Source organism: Mercenaria mercenaria, chromosome 2 (assembly GCF_021730395.1).
Source record: "Mercenaria mercenaria strain notata chromosome 2, MADL_Memer_1, whole genome shotgun sequence".
Classification (NCBI taxonomy): Eukaryota; Metazoa; Mollusca; class Bivalvia; order Venerida; family Veneridae; genus Mercenaria; species Mercenaria mercenaria.
The window spans coordinates 44,610,423-44,632,827 of NC_069362.1; the positions used below are offsets into that span (position 1 = coordinate 44,610,423).

At 34.9% G+C, this 22,405-nt stretch overlaps 1 protein-coding gene across 7 annotated transcripts in view; it reads left to right on the top strand.

Annotated features, from left to right (window-relative positions):
* LOC123563834 (MICAL-like protein 1) overlaps nt 1–13,831 on the top strand; it is a 40,389-nt gene extending 26,558 nt beyond the window's left edge. For 5 of the 7 annotated variants that reach the window (XM_053536461.1, XM_053536462.1, XM_053536459.1 and 2 more), the window contains exons 8-12: nt 5,152–5,248; nt 6,126–6,199; nt 8,060–8,168; nt 11,818–11,864; nt 13,386–13,828. In XM_053536461.1, the coding sequence (XP_053392436.1) occupies nt 5,152–5,248; nt 6,126–6,199; nt 8,060–8,168; nt 11,818–11,864; nt 13,386–13,552 (494 nt within the window). In that variant the 3' untranslated portion in view covers nt 13,553–13,828. Of the gene's footprint in view, nt 1–839; nt 893–5,151; nt 5,249–6,125; nt 6,200–8,059; nt 8,169–11,817; nt 11,865–13,385 lie in introns of those variants that run through there. The other 2 variants (XM_053536463.1, XR_006688878.2) reach the window with 2 other exon arrangements.
* The last annotated feature ends 8,574 nt before the right edge of the window (nt 13,832–22,405 follow it).

Below are 22,405 nucleotides of genomic sequence, written 5' to 3' on the forward strand. Positions count from 1 at the left end.
CAAACTTCATAGGGTGATTGCCTGTTGTCAGTAGAAGACCCCTGTGATTTTAGAGACTAGTAGGTCAAGGTCACAGTGGCCTTCAGCCTGAAAAGAGTTTATTCTGAATAATTGAAGAGACTATGACGTACAGTCCTCAGGCTTGATGGAATGAATGCCTGTGATCAGAAGATGACCCTTATGAGTTTTTGGGTCAGTAATTCAAAAGTCAAAGTCACATAAATTTCAAAACTGACAACAGGTTTTGTTCAAGAACTGGATAAGGTTTGGGCTTATAGTGGTCAGCTTTTACATGAGGATTGCCTGTGGTCAGTAGATCAAAGGTCAAGGTCACAATGATGCCAGAATTGAAAACATGTTACAAATCAATAGGAGAAGAATGTTTGGGCTTATGACTGTCAAATTTAATAGATGAGTGCCTGTGGTCAGCTAATGACCCTTATTGTTAGTATCAGTAGGTCAAAGTTCAAGGTCAAGACTGAAAAAATTAGTTACTGATCAATGGCTGGAAAATGATTGGACCTTTTGGCCATCAAACTTGTCTATATATGGTCAGTAGGTGATTCTTATTGTTAGTTGGCCAGAGTTCAAGGTCCCAGCATACCTAAGACTGAAAAATTACTCTCTTAGTTATGTCCAACAGGCCATCATGGGGGATGGGTGTATGTGTTTTACGAACAGCTCCAATAAGATATTTGTTTTTGTCATGTGTCATTTTTTTTATTCACTAAGAGTATCTGTATATGATTAAACAAAACACCTTCAAATTAAAGATTTTTTTTATAGGGAATGAATTAATATTTTATATCATAGCAGTATTTTATTGACTATTACCCTAGGGCACAAGGAAAGAACAAATATAAGAAAATCTGGTACTGACTTTCATGAAATGGTATTCTGTTTTTATCAATGTGTTTAGAAATTGTGACTTTATAACAAACTATAATTATCGAAGCACAGTCTTTTGAAGTTATTAAGATAATAGCTGATTTAAAAGCAGTTGGCCTAACCCTTTTTTCACAACAGCTAGAACTTCTTAAACAACTCCTACTTTTAGATCACCCAAAATGGTTAAAAAATCTATCACCAGGTATAAACTCATGGATTAGTCGGCCAGAATGGTTTAATAATCTGATACCTGGTGTACAGTGTGCAGATAAGTCGGCCTTGACATAAGTCGAGGCACTAAATTTTATTCAGTATCCCAACTGTCACACTTGAGTCATAATTTTATTTCAACAGTTTACTTGTTAGCAACAGACAGTTTGTGATATCGATACCCTGGAAAAAATTCTTACACAGATTTTAGTATAAACTCACGAAGGTTAAAAAGAGCTCTTGTGCATTAATCCTGTTGTCTTCTTAGAAGTGTTGTTTAAGGCTCTAGTAGTCTATCTTAATATTTGTTCAAAGGGGAAGGTGTCCTGCTTTTAACTGAACCCACACTTCAGTTGACTGTGTATGTAACTTTGTAATAATGGTAGAAAAAGGGTTTAGAACTTCAGATTTTTTTGGTAGCAGTTTTTGTAAATATTACACTGTGTCGTTTTTATTTGACATGCCAGGTCTCGCTAGAAACAAAGTGATCAAAGTTGGCCTGCACCCTAGGTGTTTATCATTTGAAAATAATTCCTCAAAATCACTAGCTGACAACGAATATACCTAAAGCTTACAGTGAAAATATAACAAGTAAAGTCAGTTGCTCAGCCTCTCCACCTTGTTTTCATGTTGGGAACTTGTGGAGGAGTTGCAGAAAATGAGTCAGTTCTGAAATGAACTGTAGGAATTCAAAATTAAGACATGACTGTAACAAAGCTGCTTTGGCAAAATCAAGTCTTATCCCACAAAAAAATTTTCATATTTTAGCAATGTAATAAACTGAAGGTTTTGCCCCCTGCCATCACTTTTCCTGCTTCATATTGAGAGATCAGTTTGCCAGTTATTAACAAGAACTGCATATGATATAGTTATTCTGAGCAAATAGGGATGTATGTATGAATTCATCATTAAAATAGCCAAAGCATGTAAAATCAACATCATTTGTTGAGTTCACAAAGTCTGGGCATTTCAGATAGAAACGGTACAGTACAGTAGATTTATGCTTGCTAATTAATTTTTTCATTGCCTTATATAGGGTAGAATTTTTTGCCAAATTTTAATTTATTTAAAACCTTTAGTGAAGATACTTTTATTTACTTTTATACATTAAATGATGAATTTTCTGAATTATAGATTAAAAGTTTTCAGATTTTATAATATTATTAACTAAACTGATGAATCACCTTGGTTAATGTTAGAGATTATAGGCAAGACCATTAAAAAATGAGAGAAATCTCAAATACTGATTAATAATGTAAAATCTTAGTACGGATAAGATAAGAATTATAGCTTTTTCACAAGCAGTGGCTTTCTAGTTTTCAGATTGAAGATTGAAGAAAATTTGATTATTAATTTCACAAAGTTCATAATGTACCGTATAACCCCGTATTAACGCCCCCCTCTAATTAACGCCCCCCCCCCATGTTTTTTGGGGAAAATAAAAAATTCTTACTTTCAAAAATTGGTCCTAGATCCAACACAATAATATCCAGATAATAACAATTCCATAACAATACAAATGAATTTAAAAAAAAACACACTTTATTAACACAAACTTTTAAACATGTCAACAGGCATGGCACAAATAAATCTACTGTGTGTAAGTATTGATCGAATTTAACTCGGATCACGTCACTCAGCGCGCGACTTTACACACGTATCGGGTTATGTCAGTGCATGAATTGGGATGAATAGGGGGGCGTTTATACGAGTTACTGACATTGTTTGGATCAAATTTTTCGTAAAATGCATCGCCCCCGGGGGCGTTTAAACGGGGTTATACGGTAATTAAAATCAGTCTCAGCTCTCTTGATATCAGCCCTTCAACGTAGCTCAATATGAAGATCTCAGGTCTACAGAGCGCACGTTCACGAGTTCGATCCCCAGGTGAGGTGTATGTTCTCTGTGACAATTTGATGAAAGATATTGTGTCTGAAATCAGCCTTCTTCCATCTCTGATTCATGTGGAGAAGTTGGCAGTTACTTGTGGAGAACAGGTTAGTACTGGTACAGAATCCAGGAACACTGATTAGGTTTAATTGCCACTGTTAAATAACTGAAATACTGTTGAAATGTGGATCTAAACCCAAAACAAACCAACAAATCCATGATAATATATGCACTATCATGTTTAAGGTAGTGGACCTGTATGACAGTTAGTAAATGTCCATTCCATTACAGTCAGTCTCCATTAAATTTATTTATTTAATCACCGCATGTGATTTCTGCATTCTCCATTATACCAGAAAGCCATGTGCTCATTTAAACTACATCATCATCCAAAGAATGCGGAAATGCAATTCAAGAATTAGTAATCACATGGAAATTACCAATTGCCATTATGTATTCATTGCCTTCCTTAACAAGCTTGCGGGAGATGTAGATACATTTCAACAGTTTTGCTTTGATTCTACAGCTATATGCTATATTTCTTCCATATTGTAATATCAATAAGAATAAAATGTGATTAAGAAGTATTTATAACCTTGAAGCACTTGCTGAAGAGACAGAGGAAGAATTAGAAGAAGAAAGTAGGTGTTTTATTTAACAACCATCAGTCTTATACCTGAAGAAAAAAACTCACCCTTCTCCCAGTGTATGTTTACAGGAAATTTCAGCTTTAAGTGTACTAATCTTTACAAAATTGTTTGTTGCTCAAGCATAGTTAGCTCTTATATTCTGCTAGTCCTTATATTAAAAAAAATTCATTTGAAATAATTTTAATTTACACCAGATGTAATCCTGTTCCTCACATTTTATGCTGCAGCATTCATGCCAGACATATGCCAGATATAGACAGTATTAGCCCTTGTGAAATAGCAACTGAACTAGCTTCTTGCCAAACATACCCAGTACTATATCATTTAGAGAAACCTTACAGGATTTATTTGATATTTACATTTTGCTGACAATCATTAACAAGATAAGTTTGGTTGACATATGTAACTATTCTTGGAACGCAACCTTTCCATTGGTCAATTTCAAAATTGTGCTCCGAAACAACCAATCAAAAACTAGATGTTGAGACTGGTTGTCAAACTCATTATAATCTATGCACTAGGATACCAGCAGTTACCTCAAGAAGGTAAATTTTGAATTAGTTATGTTAACATACACATACAAATAATGTATTTACACATGAATAATGTATATACACAGCCATTCTAAATATTAGTGCACATTTTAAATATTATTTTGTTCAAATTATAATGTTTTATGAGTTGTAAAGGAAATCAGTGTACCATTAGTTGCTTATATTCAGCTATATATATAATGCTTTGTTCTTATAATGCCATTTAATGCTTTTCATTGCTTTTTAACAAAACATTGTTTCACTGCTAGCACAGCTTAACCATGTTAATGTTACTATAATTTTATTTTACAAGAAATATTTACTATTGTAGCTTCAGGTCACATGATCAACATTTGAAAAAGTGCTATGGTTGTTTAGCAAGAATTTTCACTTTTAACGACTACAAGAAATCCTAAAAGTATACAAAACAGAATGCTACTTCATACATGAAAAATATGCTGTCTTACTGAAGTATTCGTTTAGAATTTATCCATGATTACATTTTAAATTGAAGGAGATAACGTTTCATAGAATAAATAAAACGAGAAAAAACCACACTGCTGCACAGCTGATATTAGTTCATACATTTATATATCAACTTAAATCAGGTTATAAAGACTATAAAACTGAATTTGGAGACCAGTCTTAGAATGAAATGTTGCCATTGGACAATTTCAAAATTGTGCTTAGAAACAACCAATCAGATGCTTGCATTTTTAGACTGGTCTGAAATCTTAGTTTTATTATCTTGGATGCTGAATAGAATGATGGAAATAATGGTAACCAGTCAAATATACACATATCATCAATTTATCAGACATATACATTTTGCATGGCATAGCTTGCCTGTATAGAATGCCTTTGTTTAGCATAATGTATTTAATATAAATTATAATAACTATGTAATAATAATGTCTTGGTATAGTCTTTGATTTAACCTGTTCTGCAATGTTAAAGTACATTATATTTCTGTATTACAGCTAAAGACGAGGAAGAAGATGACCTGATGATTGCCTGGTTCCAACTCGTCAACGAGAAAAACAATCTTGTCAGGACAGAGTGTGATTATATCTATGTGTAAGTTATTTCTAGAGGTATTACACATTTGAGCCGTGCCATGACAAAACCAACATAGTGACTTTGCAACCAGCATGGATCCAGACCAGCCTGCGCATCTGCGCAGTCTGGTCAGGATCCATGCTGTTCACTAACAGTTTCTCTAATTACTATAAGCTTTGAAAGCGAACAGCGTGGATTCTGACCAGACTGCTCGGATGCGCAGGCTGGTCTGGATCCATGCTGGCCGCAAACGCACTATGTTGGTTTTCTCATGGCGCGTCTCATTTCATTACCTCTCATGAAGAGATGCAATCAAACCTTTAGTCTGCTGCTATCTTGTTTTGTTGCATTCTACATAAAGCCTGTGTGTGGTTGTGACATGAGAAAGTCTTGGGTTCAGACATTTAACATTCTGTTATTATTAATTTATTTATACCAATTTTTCTTGTCCAACCTGCAATTTGCATTTGTACCTTCTGACTGTTCAGTATATTTCCATATTGGATGTTGCAACAATTTTGATTCAGATCTCCAAAAAAAAAGGAGATAAAAGTCATTGACTGATAAAAGTATCTGCATGAATATCAACATCAGTTATTGTTCGATGCAATGTTTCTATATACATTCAGAAGACAAAAGCGTGTCCATCTTGTTGTTTATCCTTTTTTCCTGAAAGAAAAATATGCATAGAATAAAAAGATTATTTAATATTGTCTTGTTCAATCCTGGATATATTTGGACTCATTCTTATCCAGAAAACGCATTGGACTCGCCTGTCAGATTTTACGGTATGTTTCTCCAAATGCGTACTCTTTCAAATATGTTGTTGTATTGTACATAAAGATATTAAATAACCTAAATATAGAAAGACTGGCATAAGTTATTGTATTTTCAGTTCTCGTGAACAGGAACTCGAGTTGGAACAACAACAGATTGTTCAACAGTTGAGGGAACTTGCAGACAAACCAGGTTAGTGCCAGTGTAGAATTGATTATTCCCACATTAAACAAAATCAGAAGAGGTTGATAGTTCATTATACATGCATAAGTTATGTAGTATTAAAAGCAAGTGATAAATCACTGATAAATTAATTTGGTGTCTCACTGCACAATGTAGATTATTTTGAAAATAGGTGTTACATGTGTTTTATAAATGTCTAATTTCCTAAATTTTCCATGGACTGATTTGTAGCACCTCAGATGCTTTATTATGCCCCCACTTCAAAGAAGGAGGGGTATATTGTTTTGCAGATGTCTGGTCGGTTGGTCGGTATGTAGACCAGTGCGTTTCCGGATGATAACTCAAAAACGCTTAAGCCTAGGATCATGAAAGTTGATAGGGAGGTTGGTCATAACAAGTAGATGACCCCTGTTGATTTTGAGATCAATAGGTCAAAGGTCAAGGTCACAGTGACTCGGATCAGTTAAACGGTTTCTGGATGATAACTCAAGAATGCTTGGGCCTAGGATCATGAAAATTGATAGGGAGGTTGGTCATGACCAGCAAATGACCCCTATTGATTTTGAAATCAGTAGATCAAAGGTCAAGGTCACAGTGACCCGGAACAGTTAGACAGTTTCCATATGATAACTCAAGAACGCTTTGGCCTAGGATCATGAAAATTGACAGGGAGATTGGTCATGACCAGCAGATGACCCCTATTGATTTTTAGGTCAGTAGGTCAAAGGTCAAGGTCACTGTGACCCGGAACAGTTAAATGGTTTCTGGACAATAACTCAAGAACGCTTTGGCCTAGGATCATGAATATTGATAGGGAGGTTAATCATGACCAGTAGATGACCCTTATTGATTTTGAGGTCAGTAAGTCGAAGGTCAACGTCACAGGGACCCAGAAAAGTTACAGGGTTTCCGGACGATAACTTGAGAATGCTTTGGCCTAGGATCACAATACTTGATAGGGAAGTTTGTCATGATCAGCAGATTACCCATATTGATTTTGAGGTCAGTAGGCTAAAGATCAAGGTCACATTGACCCGAAACAGTTAACAGTTTCTGGATTGTAACTCAAGAATGCTTGGGCCTAGAATCATGAAATTTGATAGGGAGGTTGGTCATGACTAGCAGATGATGACCCTCTTGATATTTAGGTCAGTAAGTCAAAGGTCAAGGTCATAGTGACCAGGAACAGTTAAATGGTTTCCAGATGATAACTCAAGAACACTTGGGCCTAGGATCATGAAAGTTGATAGGGAGGTTGATCATGACCAGCAGATGACCCCTATTGATTTTGAGGTCAGTAGGTCAAAGGTCAAGGTCACATTGACCTGGAATAGTTAAATGGTTTCCGGATGATAACTTGAAAACGCTTGGGCCTAGGATCACGAAACTTAATAGGGAAGTTGGTCATGACCAGCAGATGACCCCTATTGCTTTTTAGATCAATAGGTCAAAGGTCAAGGTTACATTGGCCTGAAACATTAGAACTTTTGTGTACAGTGACCAAATAATTTCTGTTCATCGTGCAATTACTGAATGCATCAAGGGGGACATTTCGTGTTCTACGAGCTCTTGTTGGAATATATGTCAATCCTTTCAAGTATGAATTATCAGTCTAACCTTACAGTTAATTGAATTAACCTTTACCCAGCTGTATTTGTAAAATGGAGTGGTCTATCATTCAATTTGGGTAGTTCCATTTATTATTCAAAGGGGTGTTCACTGAAAATTTACTGACTGAATAGCAAACAGTGCAGACCATGTCCGTGCAGGCTGATCTTGGTCTGCCCTGGTCGCAAAGGCAAAGTCACTTGCCGCCGGCAGACTGAAGGTTAATAAATATGTAACAAGACTGTATAAAATTGTTAATAGAAAAGACAGAAGAAGATATTAAAGAAGAGGAACACTTGATGGAGAAGTTAATGGATGTGGTCAACCAGAGGAGTAAAATTGTAGACAGTATTGATGAAGATAGAATCAGGTCTGTCTATATTTAGTTTGAACCTATTTAACTTAGAATAGATTACAGGACTAAGCATTTTGATAAAACTGTTGTTCTTCAACATTAATTTTCTACTTTCTGTGAAGTTATCACACATTTTAAGTAGACTAGCGAACTGTTGTCAGACAGAATTTGAACATGCAACCACTGCATAAAAATTTTTGTTCTTTAATAATATCGCAATTAATATTTTTTTTTGCTACCTGTATATCCACAGTTTATCTAGTAAGTACTTCACCTTCTAAGTACTTCACCTGAAGAAGGCTTTTTCATCTATTTTATAAAGATTGCTTTCACAATTATACATGTGTTCTGTGCATTCTTCACAATAAAGATTTACTCATCTGGTCCTTATTCTGCCAACAGTTTCAGTAGAAAATTGCAATCTTCAACCTTTAATATGTGATGTACATACACATAGCGGCCACCTGTATCAAGCTGCCACTTGCCTTAAACACCAGTCAGCTAACTTCCCAAAATAATTTATTGTTCTAATTTCAACTTTTCTTGCATACCGGACTGGAATTTCTGGTAATTTCACTGGTGCTGGAAAACTCCATCTTACACCCCGGGGTGTATGATTACTCTCGTGCTGTAAATGACGTATAAGGAACTACATCTGTATAGTAGATTTGTGTAGTAATAATAACGTTTTACGAAAAACGAAATAAAAATCAAATACCTTGATAGTTTCTCTTTGTTCCTTATAACATATTTCTCGATTCAAAAAATGTCATTTTACGAAAAAAAAACATAATGTTTCACTGCAGATGATAAAACAAAAGCGGAACTATTACGTTGTTTCCGTCTTTGTAACGTCATGACGTACTTACTGTTTACGGACGTAAAGTTCCCGCGCTTTGTTGATACGCTACTTTAAGAAAAAAGTGCTATAAGAAAATCATTTGTTTGAATTTTACTATTATTTGTTGAATATGGCATGCAAGAAAAAGATTCAATCACTAGTGGTAGATGCAGATGGAAATATCCGGCTCTCAGGTAACTGTTTAAGCGGTAACTCGCCAGGAGCCTCGTTACAGCCGTAAACAGTTACCCTCGAGCCGGATATTCCCATCTGCACCTACCACCAGTGAAAGAATTTTACAGTCTAAAGCAGCCACCTGTCTAAAGCAGCCTGATTGTGTTGCTCCTTTGGCAGCTTAATACAGATTTAACTGTACAGGGATTTCCAGTATTTTTACTGGTGCTAGAAAAATCCATCTTACATCCCTGGGTGTAAGATGACTCTCGTGCTGTAGATGACGTATTACGAACTATATACAGTAAAATTCCTACTTACGACCACGCTGAAATTACGACCGCACCGCTAATACGACCGATTTTGCAAAGAACGGAATATCTCCTTCTTAAAACCAGTGGTCGTTTGTCCGAAAATGCGACCAGACCGCTAATCCACTAATTCGACCACCAATTTCAGAACTGTTCGATTTTTTAACACTTAATTAATCACCGCTATTACGACCACTCAAATTTTTCTGTATGTTACCGCAAATCGCCGCGGGAATTAATACTTGCGACATCGTGTTAACACGTTAAGCGAGTACATTGTGTATTTATCCATTAACTAACAAGTCTTTTAAACGTTATCAAAACAACGTATCAAACTGTTTGATTGTCTGAAATTGTTATTTAAAGATGTTTGGTGTTTTACATCGCTATTTTAACGTAAGAAATTGTTGAAATAATTAATTTGTTTGTAATTAGACGAATGCCCGCTGATCGAATTGACTGGATTAAAACGGATTTAATTAGATCTAAACGGTGTTTGTTTGTTATTGTACCACCCGACAACAAAGTTGTAAGGGGGGGTATACTGGTTTCAGGTTGTCTGTCTGTCTGTCTGTCCGTCTGTCTGTCCGTAGACGCAATCTTGTGCGCACCATCTCTCCTTATCCCCTTGACAGAATTTAATGAAACTTCACACAAGTGATCAGTACCAACAGTAGTTGTGCATGGGGCATGTTAGGTTCTTTTAGAAAAAAAATTTGCATGGTTATGGGACTTTGTTTTTTTGTTACTATACTATATACATAGACACAATCTTGTGCGCACAATCTCTCCTCATCCCCTTGACACAATTTAATGAAACTTCACAAAAGTGATCAGTACCAACAGTAGTTGTGCATGGGGCATGTTAGGTTCTTTTAGAAAAAAGATTTGCGGAGTTATGGGACTTTGTTTTTTTGTTACTATACTATATACATAGACACAATCGTGTGCACACCATCTCTCCTCATCCCCTTGACACAATTTAATGAAACTTCACACAAGTGATCAGTAACAACAGTAGTTGTGCATGGGGCATGTTAGGTTCTTTCAGAAAAAAAATTTGCTGAGTTATGGGACTTTGTTTTTTTTTTTGTTACTATACTATATACATAGACACAATCTTGTGCGCACCATATCTCCTCATCCCCTTGACACAATTTAATGAAACTTCACACAAGTGATCAGTACCAACCCTAGTTGTGCATGGTGCATGTTACATTCTTTTAGATAAATATTCTGCATAGTTATGGGACTTTGTTTTTTGTTACTATACTGTATACATACCTTCTATATACATACAGTCCACATAATTATGCAATCTTGTGTGCGTCAAATTGCAATGTACTGTCAGTGCATGCGGGGGGTACATTCATCACCTTTAGTGATAGCTCTAGTTATTAATGTAAATACGTTTGGGATTTCAGCGGAGAGTGAAGTTTGAAAAGGTTTGATATTGTTGTAATTGTCTTTAATTGAACAAAATTCAAATCATTATCAGTTAAGTGAGTCCTTAATTAATACACAGTTTGATCCGTAATTCTTTGATTAACACAGTGATCAAGTATTTAAGGCTAAAGAAATTAAAGAAAATAAAGCTACATATAAATTGAACACTGTGTTTGCCATTATTGCGTCTTGATTGTATTCCAATGTGTTATTATCTGCCAGACCTTCCCCGTATAGCCTTGTCCACTAATCAGACCAGACCGCTAATAAGACCAGTTTTACAAAGAACCATGGGTGGTCTTAATAGCGGAAATCTACTGTATGTTGAAGATTCATGTAGTAATTAATATTTTATTTCATAAAACGGAATGAAAAATCAAATACCTTGACAATTCCTCTTTGTTCCTGATTGTATATTTCTCGATTCAAAAAGCGTTATTTTATCAAAAATTCGTAATGTTACGCTGCAACTGATAAAACTGAACCGGAACTAAACATTGTTGTTCGTCATTGAAATGTCATGACGTCTTTCCTGTTTACGGACGTTGGTTTTCCACGCTTTGTTTTAATACGCAGTTATAAGAAATAGTTCTAACAAAAAATCTGTTCATTTGATTTTATTTTTATTACCGGTATTAGAATCTATTTCTTGAATACGGTATGCAAGAAAAAGATTCCATCACTGGCTGAACCTGCAGATGGGAATATCCGGCTCTCGGGTAACTGTTTACGCGGTAACTTGACAGGAGCCTTGTTACCGCCTAAACAGTTTCCCTCGAGGCCGGAAATTCCCATCTGCACCTACAACCAGTGAAAGAATCTTATAATAGTTGTAAATTCATCTTTACAATATAATATGAAAGATTTGATGAGATATTAATCTGTTATTCAGATATATGGACGAAGACAGTCATATTGAAGCAATGCTGCAGCAGAAAGGTACGGTATACATTATATATTGTGCTACATTACTGCACAGCTTTACACCATATTGGCTGTTGTGTACCAGATATTATCAGTTTGTTGTGGTAGGGAGTAGGTTTGCGTAATACTGTTTCAGTTGAAATTATTGTTTATTTTTCAGTTTGTAAAAGATTGCTTCTTTCATAAACGGAAACCATAAATTTCTTATTTCTTATACAGTTGAAACGTGATATTTCGAACTCGCTTTATAAAAATACCTAAAATTCTGGTCATCTCAAAGACATTTTCAAGTCCTGTCCCGAAAACATGTGCACAAAATATCATTTTAAATCAAATTTCGGTTATCTTGAAGTAAAACGCTCGATCCCTTGGAGTTCAAGATACCGTGTTTCGACTGTATGATAAAAGGCAATAATTATATGCCCCAAAATGCAGATCATATAACAGAAAAAAATTACTTTTCTCCATATTTTGAAAAGTTTCATATCATTAAGTACACTTAACAAAACTCATAACATCCTTTCAATATCTTTGTCAATATCTTTCATATTACTAATAGTACATTTTTGAAATTTCTCACATATTTAGCCAAAATACGTTAAATATGTATTTGAAAATTTCATTAAAGTCAGGTGATATATTGGTATTATTTTATTTATTTTGCGTCCTCAACCGATTTAAATTTATAAATCACAAAAATGCACATAAATATGTACAATATGTTGACAGGAACAAAACAACTTCTTTATCTTGCCATATCTTGGGAATAAATCTAAAGTTGATTTGAAACTTGACCACATATCAGTGAAAAATCAATATCTACACCTCTGTATCTACACCTCTGTATCCTTATAAATGATATTTGCTTGTTTTTTAAAAACACTACTTTTATGTGTTTTTTTTGTGTGATTATTTGAAAAATGGTAGAGGTCATAAAATGAATGAAATGATGACTGCACAATTTGAATTTTGTTGAACTAAATACATTATTAATTAAGGAAATATTTGTCTAAATGAGTTATTTGATAAACATGATAAATGCACTTTTAGAAAGATATCACCAGATATAACGACTTAGTGGGGCATTAGAAGTTTTGATTAGTATACTTCCATATTTTTGGGAAGTGTGCCAATTTTGTTTGAAAAAGTGATGAAATAAAACTCAATTTATATGTAAGATTATGCCAAAGAAGAAATAATTTCTATACTTATTTACTTAATTTGTCTGAATATGTCTTTCTGATACCCTTGAAATCCTTTTGCAGTGTTTAATTGGATAGAGTAAATGAAAATGAAACTAAGTTCATGAATAGGAAATACAAAATTATGTTCCCGTCTTACTTCAAGAATTACCTTGTAGAGCAAACTTGGAACGTTTGTATTGAAAGGAAAAGCACCTTATGATGTGAAAAATCTAAGCATAAGTACTCAACACCAGAAGAAGAGAAAATTTATGCACAAGTGCTTGTGTACTGACTCCATATTAGCTGCTCACATATCTGATCTGTTTATACATGTGTTTTATTTGTATTAAAGCATTTAGTAAGCAGTACAAAAAGCCTAAGAAAAAGAAAAAATTAGGTGAGGATATTGTAATGCTTCTATGTAGCTTACTCAGGTATACCTATCTTCCTTTTCCTTTGTGTTTACACACCATGTTTACACACACCATTTATGTAGTATGTTTCTTTAAAGCACGATAATAATGCATGCGTTCCATCTTTTTGAATGATTTTCATTACTGTTTAATATAAATGCACACATGGCACTCGTTCAATGCATTTCGGAAGTTGAAATTTGGTCCCATTCCCACTACCAGGGAATAGACTTGCATAAAATTCTGAAATGTCTGACCATTCTAACTTTTAATAAAACGAAATGCGAAATGATTGAAGATGTGTTATAGATTAGTAATGTATCATACGTGGTTGAGTAGCTTATATTTCAGATAGTCCATTTCCTGTTCACCAACGTCAGTTTGCATGCTTTCTTTATTTTTAGCTCACCTGTCACAAAGTGACAAGGTGAGCTTTTGTGATCGGTGGTGTCCGTCGTCCGTACGTCCGTCCGTGCGTAAACTTTTCCTTGTGACATCTCTAGAGGTCACATTTTTTATGGGATCTTTATGAAAATGGGTCAGAGTGTTCATCTTGGTAAATTCTAAAAATCTAAAAATAGAAAAACCTTGTGACCTCTCTAGAGGCCAAAATTTTCAATGGATCTTCATGAAAATTAGTCAGAATGTTCACCTTGATGATATCTAGGTCAAGTTCGAAACTGGGTCACGTGCGGTCAAAAACTAGGTCAGGAGGTCTAAAAATAGAAAAACCTTGTGACCTCTCTAGAGGCCATATATTTCACAAGATCTTCATGAAAATTGGTCAGAATGTTCATCTTGATGATATCTAGGTCAAGTTCGAGACTGGGTCACGTGCGCTCAAAAACTAGGTCAGTAGGTCTAAAAATAGAAAAACCTTGTGACCTTTCTAGAGACGATATATTTCACAAGATCTTCATGAAAATTGGTCAGAACGTTCACCTTGATGATATCTAGGTCAAGTTCGAAACTGGGTCACGTGCAGTCAAAAACTAGGTCAGTAGGTCAAATAATAGAAAAACCTTGTGACATCTCTAAAGGCCATATTTTTCATGGGATCTGTATGAAAGTTGGTCTGAATGTTCATCTTGATGATATCTAGGCCAAAGTCGAAACTGGGTCACGTGCAGTCAAAAACTAGGTCAGTAGGTCTAAAAATAGAAAAACCTTGTTACCCCTCTAGAGGCCATATATTTCATGAAATCTGCATGAAAATTGGTCAGAATGTTCACCTTGATGATATCTAAGTCAAGTTTGAAAGTGGGTCACGTGCCTTCAAAAACTAGGTCAGTAGGTCAAATAATAGAAAAACCTTGTGACCTCTCTAGAGGCCATATGTTCCATGGGATCATTATGAAAGTTGATCTGAATGTTCATCTTGATAATATCTAGGTCAAGTTCGAAAATGGGTCACGTGCCGTCAAAAACTAGGTCAGTAGGTCAAATAATAGAAAAACCTTGTGACCTCTCTAAAGGCCATATTTTTCAATGGATCTTCATGAAAGTTGGTCAGAATGTTCATCTTGATGATATCTAGGTCAAGTTCGAAACAGGGTCTTGTGCGGTCAAAAACTAGGTCAGTAGGTCTAAAAAGTAGAAAAACCTTGTGACCTCTCTAGAGGCCATACTTGTGAATGGATCTCCATAAAAATTAGTCAGAAAGTTCACCTAGATGATATCTAGGTCAAGTTCGAAAGTGGGTCACGTGCCCTCAAAGTAGGTCAGTAGGTCATATAATGAAAAAACGTTGTGACCTCTCTAGAGGCCATATTTTTCATAGGATCTGTATGAAAGTTGGTCTGAATGTTTATCTTGATGATATCTAGATCAAGTTTGAAACTGGGTCAACTGCGATCAAAAACTAGGTCAGTAGGTCTTGAAATAGAAAAACCTTGTGACCTCTCTAGAGGCCATACCCCTGAATGGATCTTCATGAAAATTGGTCAGAATGTTCACCTTGATGATATTTAGGTCAGGTTTGAAACTGGGTCACGAGCCTTAAAAAACTAGGTCAATAGGTCAAATAATAGAAAAACCTTGTGACCTCTCTAGAGACAATATTTTTCAATGGATCTTCATGAAAATTGGTCAGAATTTTTATCTTGATAATATCTAGATCAAGTTCAAAACTGGGTCACATGGGCTCAAAAACTAGGTCACTATGTCAAATAATAGAAAAAACGACGTCATACTCAAAACTGGATCATGTGGGAAGAGGTGAGCGATTCAGGACCATCATGGTCCTCTTGTTTATACTTTTTATGCCCCCCGAAGGTGGGCATAATAAAATCGCATTGTCCGTCCGTCCGTGCATCTGTGTAAATTTGTGTCGGGGTCCATAACTCTGCCATCCAAGAAGGGGTTTTGAAATAACTTGGCATAAATGTTAAACATAATGAGAGGATGTGTCATGCGCAAGACCCAGACCCCTATCTCCTGGGTCAAGGTCACACTTAGAAGTCAAAGGTTAACACTGTCTGTTTCGTGTTTGGTTCATGACTGCCATTCATTAAGGGATTTTGAAATTACTTGGCATAAATGTTCCCCATAATGAGACAACATGTGATGCGCAAGACCCAGACCCATAGCTCTAAGGTCAAGGTCACACTTAGAGGTTAAAGGTTAACATGGTCTGTTTCTTGTCCAGTGTATAACTCTGCCATTGATGAAGGGATTTTAAAATAACTTAACATAAAATGTTCCCTATAATGAGATGACATGTTATGTGCAATACCAAGAGCCCTAGCTCCAAGTTCAAGGTCACAGTTAGAAGTCAAAGGTTAACATGGTCTGTTTCTTGTCTGGTCCATAACTCTGCCATTTATCAAGGGATTTTAAAATTACTTGGCACAAATGTTCCACATAATGAGTTAATTTATCATATGCAAGACCCAGACCCCTAGCTCCAAGGTCAAGGTCACCTTTGAACATTAAACTATTCTGGCATATTTTTCGCAGACAACTGAAGCATTCTTGGGCACCCTTCAGGGGCATTTGTTACTAATAGTGACAACTCTTGTTTTATTAATTTTGTTACTTCCAGTGTTTAGTTATTATATGTTAGATGTGCCAAGTGTCAGACAGTAAAGCTTTGATGTGCCAAATGCGTTAGCTGCCTATTGCTTGTGTACTTGCAAGTTGAAAAAAGCAATAAAAACTGCTTTAAAACCAATTGTATGTTTGCAGGTTGAAAGAATGCAGTGAAAACTACCTACCAGTACAGATTGTATGTTTTCAAGTTGAGTGAAAGCAACAAAAACTACTTATAGATTGTATGTTTGCAAGTTGAAAGAAAGCAAAAAAAGGCTACTTATGGATTGCATGTTTGCAAGTTGAAAGGTAGCAAAAAAAATACTTATGGGTTGTATGTTTGCATGTTGAAAGAAAGCAAAAAAAATACTTATGGGTTGTATTTTTGCAAGTTGAAAGAAAGCAAAAACACTACTTATGGGTTGTATGTTTGCAAGTTGAAAGAAAGCAAAAACACTACTTATGGGTTGTATGTTTGCAAGTTGAAAGAAAGCAAAAAAAACTACTTATGGATTGTATGTTTGCAAGTTGAAAGAAAGCAAAAACACTACTTATGGGTTGTATGTTTGCAAGTTGAAAGAAAGCAAAACACTACTTATGGATTGTATGTTTGCAAGTTGAAAGAAAGCAAAACACTACTTATGGATTGTATGTTTGCAAGTTGAAAGAAAGCAAAAAAACTGCTTATGGATTGTATGTTTGCAAGTTGAGAGAAAGCAAAAAAAACTACTTATGGATTGTATTATGGCTTGACAAGTTGTTTGAAAGCTGCTTAGAATTTTGACTTGTCGAGCTACAATTTGTACTAATCCTGCAATTCACTGTAGATAAAAAATTTTCTGCAGCGTCTGTTTTGACGTTTTGTGAAAACAATATGTGTGATCATAACATGGTAATGTATCAGAACAGGACAGATTTTAGTATTTCGAAAAATGAATCATCTTTACAATTGTTAACGTGTTGCAGCTTCTCCAAGGCTTACTTTTCATTGAATATAATATTTTTGGTTAAAATTGCCCTTGTCTTGCAGAAGAAGCACTACAGCAAGTTCCATTTTCCTGGAGCCATTTCTACTCATATTTGAGTGGACAAGTAGATTTGTCAAGCCCAGCAGTTTATTTTATAAAAAAAGTTATTGCCAGTCAATAACTGTGACTGTTTACTGACAAGACATTCAATAGGTTGTTTCATTACATGACATCAGAATATAGTTTCACAGATTTTTCTCTCAAATTTTGACTTAAGCCCAAGAAGTGTGTTACCTTCAGACAGGTCATATTATGGATTGTTGATTTTTTATAAGGAGTCCTGCACTAAAGTGATTTGTTAAAGCACATTGATAAATTGATATTACATTTTGTATTAATAGCTTGTTATTCACAATGCATGCTGTTTCTTGTACTTGTTTGATCATTTTGCATGCCTGTTCAGATACTTATATACATCCTACAAATAGTTTTATTTTCATTTCATTTTCTTTTTTTTAGAAGATAAAAGCCCAAAAGTAGAAATGAATAGATTGCTGAAGTATATTCAATAGCTTTAGAAATTCTCATCCATTGATGTTTTATTAAAATTCTTGTGTACTCTTGAAAATGTATGATAGGAATGCAAAAATTGGTGCTGTAAAACAGTAGAAATTTATGACTTGTATAATATTAATTTATAGTTTTTTAAAAATATTTAATGAATGCTACTGTTTGTTTTGAAACTTTTGACCTTTTTATTGAGAATGTGTGCATGCCCTGTTATTGGGTTAGCAACTTGGTAAACATCAGTTACAATCATATGTTAGAAACAGTGTAAGGTTTATGTTTTATATTTCAGGTTTTCCAATTGTTTTGAATTAATGAAAGTTCAATTAATAAAGTTCTGGCAGTTCTATAACCTGAGACCATCATTTTGGAGGATAAATAACATTTAAGGCCATTTCACATATACACCTAACTGTAATTGAAACGAAACCAATGGGTTTTTGCATACATTCAGAATTTTGATCTGAATCTCTGGGTAAAAATGTGTAGAAGCATAGCATAATCAATAGAAACATATGTTAAATCACTCAAATGTGGGTGATAATGATATGTTATTGCTTGGATTTTAATAACACAAAAATACCAAAGTTGCCTTTGGAGAAGAAAATGGCTACATATAAATCATAAACACAGAGACAAATTTGGAGAATATTACAAGCTTGTTTAGGAATTGCCTGAGGGTCCTGGATGATTTTAAACTCACGTTTTGCATTAGCAAAGACAAAAATGACATTACATTTTACTAATGAAAAAATATAACTTTTTTCACCTATTTGGAACAAATTTGATAACCCAACTAGGATTTCAATCTGAAATGGCCCACCAGTCATTATGCATACTTATTAGTCCCCTACCGGTGGAACGCCAGAGGGGACTATAGGAATGCCCTCCGTCCCTCCATCTGTCCATCAGCAAATCTGGATCCTGCAGTTACTCGAAATGTGTTCAAGCTAGGTTTATAAAACTTGGTATGTGTATAGAGTGCAATATGTAGATAATGCATGTACATGAATTATGCTTGTAGGTCAAAGGTCAAGATCACTATTGAAGGTCAAGTAAAAATTGTTTTTTCTTCATAACTTTTGTATGCATTGATGGATTATCTTTAATAGTGGTACACACAAATGTTCCCCATGATGAGACAATATATCAACACATGATCTATGCTTGTCAGTTAAAGGTCAAGGTCACTGTTTGAAGTGAAAATTTGTTTCCACTCCCTAACTTTTATGTGCATTGATGGATTATCTTAATACTGCACACAAATGTTCCCCATGATGAGACAATGTGTCATGTACATGATCCATGCTTGTAGGTCAAGGTCACTATTGAAATTTAAGTAAAAATAGTTTTTGTTACTTAGCTTCTGAATGCCTTTAAGCAGTTTTAGTCTTAATGCTTTTGCCAACAACCACAAGGGACAAACACTAACAAAGTTTTATACCGTTAGGGGACTTCTGTATTGCCACTGCAATACTGGTCACTTGTTTTTTAGTCCATTCGTTATAGTGAAATGACCCCGTAAGCTTTTTTGAAATACCTCGTACGTGTATTAGGAAGCTTAGTTCTAATGCTGTCCAGTTCCAACAATTTATTTCAGTTTGAAGGGATTACAAGATGTGTTTATAAAAAACAAAAAACTGGACACAAGTGTGACCAATCAAGATTCAGTACATTCTGAACTGAACAAAACAATATGGGATTCAATTATGGCCTGAAATAGTCAGAAATTAGTATATACCTTGTTCTGCACAAACATGCTTATTTAGATTTAAATTTAATCAAGTTCATGAAAATAAAATTGGATACAATAGGATCTTGATTTTTTATGAACTGGAAAAGTTGCAATAATGGGTTCCAGAGTTCTGCCTGAAAGGGTCAAGAATTAAGTTATTTTGTGACCTTGTGACTCAGCTAATTTTATTTTGAATTTAATCAAATTGCACAATTTTGAATAAGATTTGAATCATTAACGGCAGTAAATGGCTTCGAGTTTGGAGACCCTGAAGGGCCAAAATGCTATAATAGATTTGAGGCATCAATAGCAGCTTTCTTAATCGGTTGATTTTGAGCCAACATGCAAAACTTGTACCCACAAGGAAGGTTCTGTTTTGAACTGGCCCACTTGGTTTATAGCACGGAATTCCATGAGTTAGGGCCCATAAATGGTACCAAAATTATGATTTAATTTTTTTCAGCTTTGCCCTGCATATAAACTTCATTTATTTTATATTGATATGAAGTGTTGAAACATTACAATTAATTCTTGGATTCCAACAAATGATTCCAAGGTTAGGTTTAAAAGCTTTTATCTGAATAGCTAGATTGTAATATATATTTATGTGCAGTTCGTCTCTTATGGATTATTATCATAAATTCCATTATTGACATTTGTTTGGACTGGGGCCAATCAAAGGTGAATATTCCATTTCAAAAAAATGGATACTATACAACCGTGCATATACTAAATGTAGTTATGACTGAAATAATTTGCATTTATGGTCAACAGGAATTTATTTGGCTGATCATTCTTTCTGTTCAAATTTACAATAATTTATTTATTGCCTTCCCTTTTCACGTTACAGAGTAAATAGTTTGTTTTTAGTAAGGTGTGTTTATATTGGGAAGGAAAAACTCTGTACTTTTGTGTAACACTTGCAGTGGTACAGTTCCAATTTGTTTGTTTTTAGACAAATTTGTACCTTTTAAGAACTTAGCATTTTTTTGGTTGTAATTGATCTTACCCATTGGATGGATTGGACTTAGAAACTTGTCTTTTGAGGACATGCTTGCTCAAGTGAAATGTATAACAGTTACAGTATTAGGCCTCTGCCACTCTGTTTTTCTAATTTCTATTTCGTGTATATGTGAATAGTCAAGCTCTCTGTGAAGTCTTTTTATGGTAATAATACAGACTTAGTTATAGGAAGGCTTATATCTGTAAATATTGTAAATTGCATAATTTTAATACAATGTATGTATTTTCAGTGTGTTTTGAAATACAAATGGTGTTATAAGATGGTGAAATCGAAAATAGGGACCGAGTTGAATCAGTGGTTGGACCGTGAAATAATAACCTTCATCAGCCCATTCATGAAGAATGAAATAAAAAAAATTGTGTTGTTAATTATTGTTATTTAATGTGTTCTGTAAAACTAGTAAATAACTATTAGTTAGATATCAAACATATGATTTTTTAAGCACAATTAAAAAATGGTATATGCAAGATTTTTATTTCTTACTTATATTTTCTGTAACATCAGAATTATTGTGTTAGCAAGTAGTTGCAATTTAACGTTTTTAATGGATGAAATATGTCAATAAAATGATGTGCAAACAGTTTTTGAAAGAGAGATTAATTAAGTCACATATTATATAGTGTTCCTTTGGACTGCTAAATTTAATTCTGAACTGATTAACAAATAGTGAACTTCCTGAAGGAGGAAATCATTAAACAGGACAGTAAATGTGCTCAAGTTGTGGAGAAGTCTGCTGGTCCCAAAACTGTAAAACTAAGATTTGAAGGCCAGTCTAGAAAATCTAGCTGCTGATTGGTTGATTCTGAGCCAATCATGAAACTGACCAATAGGAAGGTTTGATTTCGAGACTGGTCCCCCACCTTGGTTTATAGCACAAGAACCAGTTGGAACTGATATAGGGACCATAGAAAATTTTTACAAAAACATTCCATGATTTTACAATTTTATTTTATTCCCAGCTATGCACTGATGATACTTTTAACTTACATATCTATTTCTATATTGAGTATGTGTTAATGTGTTTGAGGAGCATGCAGTTAACTTGCTGTATGTGATATTTAAACGCAAACAAAATGCACTTCCACATGTTAAAGCTTTTAAAAAATGCTTTTATCTGCAGTAGGCTAGGTTTTATATTTTTATGCCCCCGAAGGGAGGCATATAGTTTTTGAACCGTCTGTCCGTCTGTCAGTCTGTCGGTCTGTCGGTCTGTCAGTCTGTCGGTCTGTCAGTCTGTCGGTCTGTCAGTCTGTCAGTCTGTCCGCAATTTTCGTGTCCGGTCCATATCTTTGTCATCGATGGATGGATTTTCAAATAACTTGGCATGAATGTGTACCACAGTAAGACGACGTGTCGCGCGCAAGACCCAGGTCCGTAGCTCAAAGGTCAAGGTCACACTTAGACATTAAAGGATAGTGCATTGATGGGCGTGTCCGGTCCATATCTTTGTCATCGATGGATGGATTTTCAAATAACTTGGCATGAATGTGTACCACAGTAAGACGACGTGTCGCGCGCAAGACCCAGGTCCGTAGCTCAAAGGTCAAGGTCACACTTAGACATTAAAGGATAGTGCATTGATGGGCGTGTCCGGTCCATATCTTTGTCATCGATGGATGGATTTTCAAATAACTT